A 14570-nucleotide genomic window follows, 5' to 3' on the forward strand; every position below is an offset into this window, starting at 1 on the left:
CCTCCCTGCTCTTATAGAATCATAGAATGGTTACATCATAGAAAGAGGCCGTTTGCCCCATTGAGCCCGTGCCGGCTTTCTGCAAGAGCACTTCAGCTAGTCCCATTACCCCGCCCTTTCCCCGTAGCCCTGCAAATTATTTTCCTTCAGGTACTTATCCAATTCCCTTTAGAAAGCCACGATTGAATCTGCCTCCGCTACCCTTTCAGGCAGTGCATTCCAGGTCCTAACCACTCACTGCGTAAAAAGTTATTCCTCATGTCGCCTTTGGTTCTTCTGCCAATCACCTTAAATCTGTGTCCTCTGGTTCTCGACCCTTCCACCAATGGGAACAGTTTCTCTCTATCTACTCCACTCATGATTTTGAACACCTCTACCAAATCTCCTCTTAATCTTCTTTGCTCTAAGAAGAACAACCCCAGCTTCTCCAGTCTATCCACGTAACTGAAGTCCCTCATCCCTGGAACCATTCTTGTAAATCCTTTCTGTACCCTCTCCAAAGTCCATTGGTATCTTCCTGAAGTCTACAGCTTTCTTCCTCACTATCAACCACACGGCCAATTTTTGTATCATCTGCAAACCTCTTGATCATACCCCTATATTGAAGTCTAAATCACTGATATATACCACAAAAAGCAATGGACCTAGTACTGAGCCCTGCAGAACTCCACTGGAAACAAACACCCGTCAACCATTACCCTTTGCTTCCTGCCACTGAGCCAATTTTGGATCCAACTTGCAACTTTTCCTTGGATGCCATGGGCTTTTACTTTTTTGACCAGTCTGTCATGTGGGACCTTGTCAAAAGCCTAGCTAAAATCCATGCAGACTACATCAAACGCACTACCCTCATCAAACCCCTTGTTACCTCCTCAAAAAATTCAATCAAGTTCATCAGACACAACCTTCCTTTAACAAAACCATGCTGACTGTCTTTGATTAAGCATGGGGGAGTTCGGCTCCAACATTGCACGGGGCTTTGCGCGGAGCTTGGAGGCCATGATTTCCATAATGGAAATGATGGGCAACTCCATGACCTTGTGGACCCAGCCATGATACTGCACGTGATGGCCGATGTCGCAGCTTCCATTGCAGCACAAGCGGAAGCGACACAATGTTTCAGTGCTGCAATGGAAGCTCAGACTGCTGCCATCGTGGCTGGGTTTACGAGTGTAGAAAGGAGCTTGCAGGGTCTCACAGCACTCCAGCAATCTCTCCCCCAACATCGACTAAAAATGTTGGACCAGAAATTCGGATCGGAGGCTTCCCGCGGGCGCAAGCCCCCGACCTGTACTTACATAGCGTGCCTGCCGTTGTGCTGTGGGCCCGCGTGGAATTCCGATCCTGGGCTTGCTCCAGCTGCCGGTGTGCAGGGCACGCGTATCCCAGGGGCGCAACTAGTTCGCAGCGTCCCTGGGGTCATGTGGGCCATGGGGAGCCAATCGGAGCAGGGAATCTCCATTCATAGATTTGACAGGAAGACCTGTCAAATCTACGAGTAGAGATCGGCCCCAAAACCTAAGTAAAACTTCAAATACATTTTTTTTTAAATCACATTTTTAAAATACAGTAACTATAAATTACATAAATTAACTATTTAAACAAAAATTTAAATTTTTGAAAAAATTAATTAAAGTTTTTAACGGGGCTAAAAATAAACTTACCTTTCTTTAAAGTATTTTAAAATGATAAACCTGTGGAAAAAATGTTTTAATTTTAATTACTTCACCTCTTACTTTGTTAAAAGCAGGCCTTGCGCCTGCTTTTTCCACACGCAGCTGCTAGGGACTTACCCGCACTGAAAAACCTGTGAAAAAAGTGGAAGTTCCAGGTTATGTGTGGCCTCCCCGGCGCACGCGTTTGACCTTCGAACCCCTTCCTTCAAGAGAACAGAAGTTCCGGTTTCCAGCGCACGCGCAGTGCATGCACATCCGTTGGCCCTACAGCACGTGCTCAGCCGTGGGGACCCGAGAATCGGGGCCGTTAACTCTGTTTCTCTCTCCACAGATGCTGCCTGGCCTGCTGAATATTTCCAGCATTTTCTGTTTTTATTTCAGATTTCCAGCATCATCAGTATTTTGCTTTGGTCCTATAAACCATTAGTTTGATTAAGCTGGAATGGATTAATAAATGCACGTGAAGGATTTAATTTTAGTAAGTAGTTTAAAGTGACTAAACACGTCAATCTGATGGAATATTCACTACTTACCTGGATGGATGCAGTTGCAACAACACTCAAGAAGCTTGACACAACAACTTGTATTTTTATAGCGCCTTTAATGTAGTAAAACGTCCCAAGGCGCTTCACAGGAGTATTAAAAGACAAAAAATTTGACACCGAGCCACATAAGGAGAAATTAGGGCAGGTGACCAAAAACTTGGTCAAAGAGGTAGGTTTTAAGAAGCGTCTTAAAGGAGGAAAGAGAGGTAGCGAGGCGGAGAGGTTTGGGCAGGGAATTCCAGAGCTTAGGGCCTAGGCAACAGAAGGCACGGCCACCAATGGTTGAGCGATTATCAGGGATGCTCAAGAGGGCAGAATTAGAGGAGCGCAGATATCTCGGGGGGTTTGGGGCTGAAGGAGATTACAGAGATAGGGAGAGGCGATTTGAAAACAAGGATGAGAATTTTGAAATCGAGGCATTGCTTAACCAGGAGCCAATGTAGGTCAGCGAGCAGATGGGTGAATGGGACTTGGTGCGAGTTAGGACATGGACAGCCGAGTTTTGGATGACCTCAAGTTTACGTAGGGTAGAATGTGGGAGGCCAGCCAGGAGTGCATTGGAATAGTTAATTCTAGAGGTAACAAAGGCATGGATGAGGGTTTCAGCAGCAGATGAACTGAGGCAAGGGCGGAGATGGAGGTGGAAATAAGTGTTCTTAGTTATGCTGCGGATATGTGGTCGGAAGCTCATTTCAGGGTCAAATATGACACCAAGATTGCCAACAGTGTGGTTCAGCCTCAGACGGATGTTTGGGAGAGGGATGGAGTCGGTGGCTAGGGAACAGAGTTTGTGGCGGGGACTGAAAACAATGGCTTCAGTCTTCCCAGACACTTGGAGAAAATTTCTGCTCATCCAGAACTGGATGTCAGACAAGCAGTCAGACAATTTGAGGTAGAGCTGGGTGTAGTCAGCGTACATGTGGAAACTGACGCTGTGTTTTCGGATGATGTCACCAAGCGGCAACATGTAGATAAGAAATAGGAGGGGGCCAAGGATAGATCCTTGGGGGACACCAGAGGTAATGATGCGGGAGCAGGAAGAGAAGTCATTGCAGGTGATTCTCTGGCTATGATAAGAATGGAACCAGGTGAGTGCAGTCCCACCCAGCTGGACGACAGTGGAGAGGTGTTGGAGAAGGATGGAGTGGTCAACCATGTCAAAGGCTGCAGACAAGTCAAGAAGGACGAGGAGGGGTTGTTTCTCTTTGACACCACCCAGGACAAAGCAATCCACTTGATCGGCAGCCCATCCACCACCACCTTAAGCATCTATGCCTCCACCACTGGCGACCATGGCACAGTGTGCACTATCTACAGGATACACTGCAAGGTTTCTTAGACTGCAGCTCCAAAACCCACAACCTCCATGACCTAGAAGGACAAGGGCAGCAGGTGCATAGGAACAGCATCACCGCCAAGTTCCTCTCCAAGTCACACACCATTCCAACTTGGACATATATCACCCTACCTTCATCGTCGCTTGGTCAAAATCCTGGAACACCCTACCTAACAACACTGTGGGAGTACCCTGTGTCTTGTAGGTGGTAGAGAGGCTTTGGAGAGTCAAGAGGTGAGCCACCAACTGCAGAATACCCAACCTATGAACTGTTCTCGTAGCCGCAGCATTTATGTGGCTGGTCCAGTTGAGTTTTTAGACAACGACGACCCCCAGTATTTTGAAAATAGGGGATTATATGATAGTAATGCCATTGAAGGTCAAGGGGAGGTGGTTAGACTCTCTTGTTGGAGATGGTCATTGCCTACCACTTGTGTGGCATGACTGTTACTTGCCACTTAACTGCCCAAGCCTGGATCTTGCTGCATGCGGGCATGGACTGCTTCAGATTGATTCACCTTCTCTTTTATTGTTATGTTCTCCTGACTGGTCATTCAAGATTGATTATTTTCATAAATCCTTAGTAGTTTTCTACCTACTTTCCTCACTTTTGATTTGTATCTTCCCTGATTTGCTGCTAGTTACTTTGAGACATTCAACTTGGCATGATGGTGACAGAAAAAAATGACCATTACAGGAAGTAAATGTTCACAAGATCGTAAAATAATTACAGATAGAGAAAGTCATTCCAGAACAACCTTAGAAGTCCCCCCCAATTTGGTTCCTAAATTATTGCCGAGATTTCACCTCCACTACACTAGCCAACTCCATTCCATGCATTGATCACTCTTTGCATGACGAACTTCCCGATAGTCGTAAATTTACCTTTTGCTAATTTGAACCTGTGGCCCCCTACTCTTGAAATTTAAAGTAATTTTCAGGATTTACTTTTCCATACCATTTACGATCTTGTATACTTCTATAAAGTCTTTCAAGCCTCCTTTCATAAGAACATAAGAAATAGGAGCAGGAGTAGGCCATACGGCCCCTCGAGCCTGCTCCGCCATTCAATAAGATCATGGCTGATCATTGACCTCAACTCCACTTTCCCGCCCGATCTCCATATCCCTTGATTCCCCTAGAGTCCAAAAATCTATCTATCCCAGCCTTAGATATACTCAAAGGGCTTGATTTTGTTACTGGGGCGGGCTGGGGTCGTATTAGCCACCCGATTCTAAATCGATGTGGGAGAATGAAGCGATTTTAACTTAAGTGGGCAATTGAGTTCCAACGTGTAGGAACCCATGGCCCAATTAGTTTTGTCAGTCTGAAACTCGCCTCCAATGACATCATCATTGCTGCTGCATTTAAGGTCTGCAACAAGCCTTCCTTCTTCTGCAGACTGCCAACCTTTTGGCCTTTCATGTTAGAGGGACCTGGAGGCAGAATGACCAGCGAGAGACCTAGGTCTGCTCCCAGGTTTGATGACGTTACCCTGCAAGCTTTAGTGGAGGGAGCAAGAGCCAATAAAGAGGTGCTCTTTCCTTCTTCAGGGAGGAAGAAGCCTCCCCAGCAGACCAAGGCTGTGTGGATCCAGGTGGCCCAGGAGGTCAACTCTTTGTCGATAACCCACAGAACCTGGCTTCAGTGCAGGAAGAGGTTTCATGACCTTCTGCGCACTGGAAAAGTATGACTTTCCCATCACCCTCAATCTGATCCCCATTGCCTCTCCTCACCAGCACTCAGCTTTAGCAATCTCTTCCTCCACATCCCACTTGACACTGACATCCATGCACCCTTACCCATTCCCTCTCTCTCTATGGTCACATTCACCTAACTATTCGACTATGCAGCCCTCACACTCCCTATCACTGTGATGCTATGAAAACACCTTGCAACACACAGGGAGGGCCCTTGGTCTTGCCACCTCACTCCATCTTTGTTTCCTTCTAAGCATCTATGCTATGGATTCTCTACACTCACTCCTTCATTCTCACTCAAACTCCACTTGTCTCCCTCATTGCAGGAAAAGAGAGCACACAATAAGAGGAAAAGAGCGAGGACAGGAGGAGGGCCACCCTCAGTAGCCCAGCTCACCCCCTGGAAGGAGGCGGTCCTGGAGATCATGGGAGTGGAGGATGATGCGCAAGTGGGAGACGGACAGACGGGTGCATCACAGCAAGCTGGTGACACAATAGTTTTCCACCTCTCTCATTGACATTGCATAAGTCGCTGATAATGATTCTGAAGCTCTAACAGATGGACTTATGATCACCATGTTTGGACTTATGATCATCTGCAACATGCAATATGCATGTAACCTTGGCATCACATCTCTGACTTTCCTTTACTCCCCCACAGGACCATCGACAGCACCCGTCCCCACTAGCCAGGAGGAAGAGCCTGAGCATCCAGACTCCTCAGAGGAAGCTGCAACCTCTGAGGGCGCAGCGTCAGCAGAATTCAGCGCACCCAGCACCAGCGCAGACACTCACACCTCGGTGGGACCTTCGCGAGATAGAGTAGTGTTGTCACCTGGTGTATCACAGCTCACAAGTGAACATCAGCAGATGGTGGAGACAGGGACAGCAGTGGCGAGTCCTCATCGGAGGGCGCAGGATGCTGCCAGCTCGGTTCAGCTGCATGTCGATCCTCTGCCTCTGGGTCCATCCACAAGATCAGCGGTGCTGGAACTCCAGGAGCAGATGCAGGAGTCTCTGGCAGGTTTTGTCTTCAGGATCACTGCGAGTGTGGAGCGAATGGAGGAGTCCATTGCGAACATGAGCAGAGCCTTTGTGGAGTCATTGGCGCATGAACGCATCACCATGGAAAGGATGGCAACCTCCATGGAGGTGATAAGTCGCCAGAGTGCAGAAAACATGGTGAGTGTTCTGAATAGAATGACATCTCTGGAGGAGCGATGGTCATCTACTGAACAGAGAAACCAGACCTTCATGGAAGTCCTTCTGAGTAGGACTGCCAGTGCAGATATGGGTCCCCATGGCCCCCCTGGTGTGCAGCAATGTGCTCTCATGCCACTTGCAAGCGCTGAGGGGGACCTGACCCATGAGAGGGAAGTTGGTGGCAGACATCAAGGAAGTGGGGGCTCCTCTCCAAGCGCTCACACTTCCATGCCACTGCAGGGCCCTCGGTCAGAGCCCCACCAGAGTCCACACCCAACTGAGATCGGCGTCTCAACCCCTGCACAGCCGCAGGAGCAGCAGACTGTTGGCGAGCCCTCACAGGTTCACAACCCCAGAGGATGCCCGCCAAAGGTGTCGAGACAGGAGCAGCAAGAAAGTGAGCAAGAGGCCTCCACATCTGCTGAAGCCACAGGGGAAGCACCATGTAGGAGCACGCGCAAGAGAAAGATACTGCACAAATAGTCACATAGGGTAGTCACTTGGGTGAAATTTGATGTTTAATGTTAAAAAGCCATCAGATGGTTACTGTAAATAAAAAATCTGATGGCTACTGCTGCAGTTGTGGCATGTGTCATTTCGCTAATGGGACTTCCACATTGAGGGCTTAGGATTACTTGGTATATGCCTCAGTTGAGAAAGCGCTCAGTGAAGGTGGCGAGAGGGGTTTCCCAGGAGGTCACACTGGAGATGGGTGTCAGGTTCCAAACTTCCACAGCTGTGGTTATGCCTTCTAAAAGTTCCCCCAGACCGGAGACAACAAAGTCCTGTCACCTGCAAATAATGGCTGATCAAATATCGTATTTAATGGTGGAGCTGCAGCTAATAGTCAGCAATCCAATTGTGCTCCCGCCAGGTTTCACCGCCGTGTTTCAGAGCAGGCGTGCTTCACGTCGGAAAAGGGTTAAAATCACCAAGGCCTTTCAAAATGGGATAATAGAGGCAATTTAGTGTTTGTTAAGGGCCTTAAGGGCCTATCCCGCCTCTTGGAGGCGGGACGGAGACGGGAGCAGTAAACATGATTTCTTGAAAATTGCTTGGAGGCGGGATGGAGGCGGGGTTGGGCCCGCCCGCCACTTTTTGCAATTTTAACACCCCACACGCCTCCAATCTCGCCTCCACGGCCCTGTGAAATTTGAGCCCAAAGACTCAGCATCCACAGCCCTCTTCGGGCAGAGAATTCCAATGATTCACAACCCTCTGAGTGAAGAAATTCCTTCTCATCTCGGTCTTAAATGGCCTACCCCTTATCCTGAGACTATGCCCCCTAGTTCTAGACACTCCAGCCAGGGGAAACAACCTCTCAACATCTACCCTATCAATCTCCTTCACAATCTTGTATGTGTCAATGAGATCACCTTTCATTCTTCTAAACTCCAGGGAGTATAGGTCCATTCTACACAATCTCTCATCATAGGACAGCCCTCTTATCCCAAGAATCAATCTAGTGAACCTTCGTTGCATCACCTCCAAGGTAAGTATATCCTTCCTCATATAAGGAGACCAAAACTGTGCACAGTACTCCAGGTATGGTCTCACCAAGGCCCTGTACAATTGTTGCAAGACTTCCTTACTCTTATACTCCAACCCCCTTGCAATAAAGGCTAACATGCCATTTGCCTTCCTTATCGCTTGCTGTACCTGCATGCTAGCATTCTGTGTTTCTTGCCCAAGGACACCCAAATCTCTCTAAACACCAACATTTAAAAGTTTCTCACCATTTAAATAATATTCTGTTTTTCTATTCTTCCTACCAAACTGAATAACCTCACATTTCCTTGCATTATACTCCATCTGCCATCTTACTACCCACTCACTTAGTCTATCTATATACCTTTGCAGGCTCTTTGTGTTCTCCTCACAGTTTGCTGTCCCATCTAGCTTTGTATCGTCAGCCAACTTGAATACATTACACTTGGTCCCTTTATCTAGGTCAATAATATAGATTGTAAATAGCTGAGGCCCCAGCACTGATCCTTGCAGCACCCCACTAGTTACAGCCTGCCAACCTGAAAAAGACCCTTTTATCCCTACTCTCTGTTTTCCGTCCATTAACCAATCCTCTATCCATACCCCCAACCCCATGAGCCCTTACCTTGTGTAATAACCTTTTATGTGGCACCTTATCGAATGCCTTTTGGAAATTCAATTATACTACATCCACTCATTCACCTTTATCTACCCTGCTAGTTACATCCTCAAAAAACTCTAATAAATTTGTCAAACACAATTTCCCTTTCATAAAACCATGTTGACTCTGCCTAATCATGTTATGATTTTCTAAGTGCCCTGATACCACTTCCTTAACAATGGATTCCAGCATTTTCCCGACGACTGATGTCAGGCTAACTGGCCTGTAGTTCTCTGTTTTTCCAATCCACTGGGACCGTTCTAGAATCTAGGGAATGTTGGAAGATCAAAACCAATGCATCCACTATCTCTGCAGCCACCTCTTTTAGAACCCTAGGATGCAGGCAGTCAGGTCCAGGAGATTTGTCGGCTTTTAGTCCCATTAGTTTCTCTAGTACTTATATTAATTACGTGAAGTTCCTCACCCTCATTAGACCCTTGTTTCCCCATCATTTTTGGTATGCTTTTTGTGTCTTCTACTGTGAAGACAGATACAAAATATTTGTTTAACGTTTCTGCCATTTCTTTATTCTCCATAATAATTTCTCCTGTCTCAGCCTCTAAGGGACCACTGTTTACTTTTGCTACTCTTTTCCTTTTAGAAGCTCTTACAATCTATTTTTATATTTCTTGCTAGTTTTCTCTCATTCTATTTTTTCCCTGTTTATCAATTTTTTGAGTCATCCTTTACTGGTTTCTGAAACTCTCCCAATCCTCAGGCTTACTACTATACTTCGCAACATTATAAGCTTCTTCTTTCAATCTAATGCTATCCTTAACTTCTTTAGTTAGCTACAGATGGATCACTTTTCCCGTGGAGTTTTTGTTTCTCAATGGAATGTATTTTTGTTGAGAATTAGGAAATATTTCTTTAATTGCTAGCCACTGCTTATCTACCGCCATATCTTTTAATCTATTTTTCCAATCTACCTTAGCCAAGACTGAAAAGCACACACTTTCCCAGTCTTTCCTTATAACTCTAGGGGGGGGAAATTCAGTTGGTTGCGCCTCCCGTTAGCGCCTTAAGAGGGCGCGCTAAAGGGACACAAAGCAACTAGCGCCCGGGCGCGGCACTGCCCACGCCTCCCGCAAAATTCAACGGGAGGTTAGTGGTGGCGCTAACCGGTAGTGCCCTGCGGCACTGCGCCGTTGGCGATGACGTTATTGGCGTGCGCAGCGCCCTGGCCATGATCTTCGGGAGCGCCCCCTGACTTACCGCCGGACGCTATGTCCGACAGGGTCAGGGGGGCGTACCTGCGGCCGGGGAGGTGCAATTTAAAGGAGGTGCGGGGCGGCCATTTTTGTTGCTGGCTGCCTGCCAGTACTCCCATCCCAGACCTCCTGAAACGCCCCCCCCCCCCCCCCTGCTCCTGCAGAGTGCTGGCTGCGCTCCAAGAGCCAGGCACTTCTCAAGTGCCGGGCTCTTTTGCCTGCACTCCCGATCCCCGGGGGGCCCAGCTGGGCCCCAGGTCGCGCTGCACAAGGCCCCTCCCCTTTAAGAAGGGGAGGAAGGCCTGCAATACCGCGGCGCGACATACCGCAGCGTGTGGTGCTGCAGCACATAACGCCGCAATATTGACTCACAGTGCCCCAAGAGGGATGTGGGACGCTTCCAGTAGCGCCCCGCTTCCCTCTTGGGGCGCAACCACTCAATTTCCGGCGCAGGGATGCTAATTTTTCTGGGGCACGACTTTTAGCGCCCCGGCGAAGTTAATTGGGGTGCTACTCAATTTTTAGCCCTAGGGATCAGCATTGCGTCACTTTACTACACTGCCTTCAATGCTTGGATGTTCCCCTCATTTCTCAGTGACCAGAAATGGAGACAATGCTCAAGGTGTGGTCTGACCAAAGCACTATACAGTTTGATCACAATTTGTCCTAATTTGTCCCTCCACTTCCTATTTGCTGTGAGAGTTCTGTAAATTCCTCTGAACTCTGTTCCTCTGACTCTGGCTGCTTGTGCATTCCCTCTTCCTTCGTCCTACCATTAGCAGCCATACCTTCAGCCGCCTACACCCACACTCTGGAATTCCCTCTGTAAACTCCTCCGCCTTTCCAACACCCTCTTCTAATTTAAGATTCTCCTTAAAACCCGCTTCCTTGTCCAAGCTTTGACCTTCTGATATTTACACCTTTTTGATTACGCCTTTGAAAAGTAATTTGGGACATTTATCCATGTTAAAGGCACTACATAAATGAAAGTTGTTGTTGACTCGGTGAACAATGACACAAAAAATCAGCTATTATACAAAATATAAAAATGGCTATGTTTTAAATAAATTTAGTGTGCATCAGAAAATTGTCAACAGTTTGAGCTTCTAATTCCTACTATAAATATGGCACTATTCTAGAGTTTCGAACTATAAGGAACACTGATCGATAATTCTGAATATGACATATACTGTATTATTTTCTGAATGTCGATTAGTTAAAACATTGAATGTAAATGACTTGTTTGATTTAATTGCTTTTAATGCATATAGTCATTTTATTTCTGCTAATTCTTTAAGAAAGATAACAGAAATTTTGTAACTCAGGATTTGTCAAGCTTTATACAGCATGCAAACATGACATACCATATACTGTAGGTGGCTGAAGCTGTACACCACATCTAGCTTCTGCTAATAGGATTTTTAATATTTAATTAGCATAACCTAGACAGTCTCACTGCACCTTGGATTCCACTTCATGGAATGTCAGATAATACTATGGAGGAAGTATGCTGCTATATTATTTTGTGTCTGTAAAAGATTGAATTGAAAAACACGCCATCACCTCCCCACTTAATAAAAATGAATGCTATTTTGATTCTGCCTATTGGAATATTGAAACTAACACACAATATTTCTTACCCAGGCTTGTAGACATCACCATTACTTTGTCTCTGTATTTTGCTTTCCGGCACACAGGATTTCCACTCAGATCCAGATACCAGAGTTTTTGCCACTGGCTCAATACATATTCCAGTTCCTGGATTTGTGAATAAAGGAAGATTTCAATATCTAACATTTCTAAGCTCATTCTTGCTCAGTTTTAATAAGAACCTTGTTAATTTGCATCATTCCTCATGAAAAATTAGGAACCTTTAAAAAAGTTTATATTTTTATTTAAAATATTAAATTAACAGCTATAAAATAAATTATTCCTCATTTCTACATTTATAGAATGCATTTACAGTGTATAGACAAATAATAGGATACATTGTAAAATATAGCTTAATAAAGGTATCAGTACAGCACAACAAACTTTCCTCAAGCAAATTCTGTGTTGCATTAAATGCAAGTACAAACTTTAAGCACAATTCATTTCATTATTGTAAATATTACATAAATAATAAGTTCAGGTATTCTTTCACTTCAGATTTGTTTTAATCTAGTTACAAAGTTAAAAAAGCACATACAATAGGCAACTATACTCACTCATCTTTGAACAAAACCTGCCTAAAGAAGCTTGGTTGATTTAACTGACAGTTAGCTTGGTTTCAAGCCAGACAAGTGTCTCAAGAAGAGAGTGTTTATCTAACAGACCATTAGTCCTAGTGGAAATATGATTAGCCTTTGGACTTGGTTTTATTGTACATTGCCTTCCTGCCTCTAATAAAGCGGTTCCACTTTCCAACTATTCGATAATCAGTTCTAAAGGGACTCTCTTTGGGGGGTTTCCTTTGCTTTGATAAATGATCATGTCATGCTCGTCACTCAGAGGTCTGCCACAAAATACTCGAGAGCAAATTATATTCAAGGCAGGAGCATCAACTGGCTCAGCAGACACTGCAGCAGACTTTTCTTCAGCTAATGATGGCTAGTTATGAACCTGTATTTGACCACTGTGCTCCAATCTTTATGTTGCCTGTCTTGCTCAACTCTGCTAACTGCATCTGCAGACACCAATTTGTCAACTAGCTGACTGTCTGTCATAATCTATTTAAGAAAATCTATAATTTTCCACTTGTTCCTGACTAAATTGTGAGGGGAATAAATTTATCTTTTCTAATACAATCTATGGCCAATCAATTACGTACCAAGGTCGTATAAATTTAATACTTTGGAGAAAATGTTGACAAGTGAAGCATGAACACAAAGACATATTATGAATAACACAAAATGTTTTCTTACAATTTTATTTTAAAAATTCAGAGCAACTATCAGTTTAATTCTTTGCTTGCTATCCATATATGCCATTGTTACATATATTTCTCATCATAACATGCATTAAGAAAATTGGAGAAACACCTTCCCATTTAAAAGGTAAATTGTAACACTCGAAAACTAGTTATTCAAAACAATTGATCTATGATCTATGCTCTAGATCACTGAATGCTTCAGCAATAAAAATGGAAAATGGTTGTACAAATATTAAAATGGCAATTTAAAATGTATTTTGCAATATCTCTCCTTGAGAATATTTGCAGTTTCTTGTAAAATAACAAACATATTGTGGATAAATTCAAATGTTGATGTCAGTATCAGATATTGAAGGCATTTCATATTTTATATAGGTTTTTGAGACTGTGGCTGTGCTTGCCAATAAAGTTTTCTTAAATCACGTTCTATGATTAGAGCAACCAGTTCTTTTCAGTCATAAATTTTAAATATACATGAGACATAGTATTCAGAACATGAAAAGGCAATTCAGCCCATCAAGCCCACTCCCTTCAGAGTCCATATATAACTACTATATTGTAGGCTTCTTTCCCACATGACTTGTTGATCACCTCCTTTAAGGAACACTAAGGCCTAGAAATTGGAACTTTAGCGCCGGCCGCTAAGGCCGGTTTTAAAGAAAAAATGGCGGTCGTCTCGCTTCCGTCCACTTCCAGTGCGGAATGCGGCAGATGCCATATTGGGCATGTCGGCAGTGCTGCCGTTGCCTACTTTTGCCACAAATATTTTAGTTATCAAGAACGTGACATCAATCAACGTGCAACGCCGAACTGATACACGCTGAACAATTTTTGGATGTCACCACTCCTCTTACTGCCTCTCCAAAGCATGCCCTTGCGTGCAGCCGTAGCCAGTGCGTCGACCCAGGAGAAAGCGGCGGAAATCTCTGCCAAAGTCTTCAATAACTATGCAGAGTATGTTCAGTCCAGTGAGTTCTGGCACGTAATGTGTACAGAACAGCATATGGTTAAAAATAGTCTGGAGGACTTGTACTGTATCTCTAAAGGCCTGATCCACAGTGTCGGTCAGTTGTGTAATGCAAGGCATACACTTGTACACCAGATTTTCAAATCTTACTAATAAGCGCTTGCAGTTTTGTCACTAAATTGAAAATTGAATGAGATTTGGACTTTGTAAATGTTTACTGTTATTGTTACAAACATCCGTATTGAATATGCATCCTGTTTCTCTGAAGTAACAGGTGTGTGCTTATTACATTTTCAATTAAAGGAGTCCCTGTTTCTGAAGGAATTTGTACATCTGCATTTACTCGTATCGATATTCAGGTGTTCAGGGTATCCAGTAAACTTTTCATATCTCTTGGTCTATTCAGGGAGGAATCATGGATCACCTATGCCGGCTCTGACATCCAGTATTGCAAACAAACCTCCCAAATGCAGTGCACCATTGCCCTTTCAAAATGCTCATCCGGGTACTTTCTAGAGAGATATACTCGAAAAAAGACTTAGTGAAAAGCCTCTATAATAACAAAGCTTATTCACTACGCCTGTGTATTAAAAGAATAAGTTGCTTTTATTTGTATTCTAAGAAGTAGAATCAGAAATATTGGTTGCATTCTTTAAAATATGACAGATTAATGTATTTTTATGCTTTGATTCATCTTGCATACCCTTGCTGTGAACCTACAAAACACGAGAAACATAACCAGAAACATTGCACTTCACTTTAATAAATCGTGATTTCCTGATAATGCCGCACAGATAGATTAGACCCGACCTTCGACTTCCTGCTGATCTTACCACCTGAAAAAGCATGTTGCATGGGAGGTTCTGCGCTGC

The 14570-nt window shown here is 44.5% G+C and overlaps 1 protein-coding gene across 4 annotated transcripts in view; it reads right to left on the reverse strand.

Moving 5' to 3' along the window:
- Positions 1-14570, reverse strand: part of ppp1r42 (protein phosphatase 1, regulatory subunit 42) — a 152047-nt gene that overhangs the window by 87142 nt on the left and 50335 nt on the right. For all 4 annotated transcript variants that reach the window (XM_085993097.1, XM_085993095.1, XM_085993094.1 and 1 more), the window contains exon 6: positions 11461-11578. In XM_085993097.1, coding sequence (XP_085849223.1) covers positions 11461-11578 — 118 coding nt within the window. The remainder of the gene's footprint in view (positions 1-11460; positions 11579-14570) is intronic.

The sequence above is a fragment of the Somniosus microcephalus genome, chromosome 7 (assembly GCF_052327205.1).
Source record: "Somniosus microcephalus isolate GS21.2 chromosome 7, FLI_Smic_1.0, whole genome shotgun sequence".
NCBI lineage: Eukaryota > Metazoa > Chordata > Chondrichthyes > Squaliformes > Somniosidae > Somniosus > Somniosus microcephalus.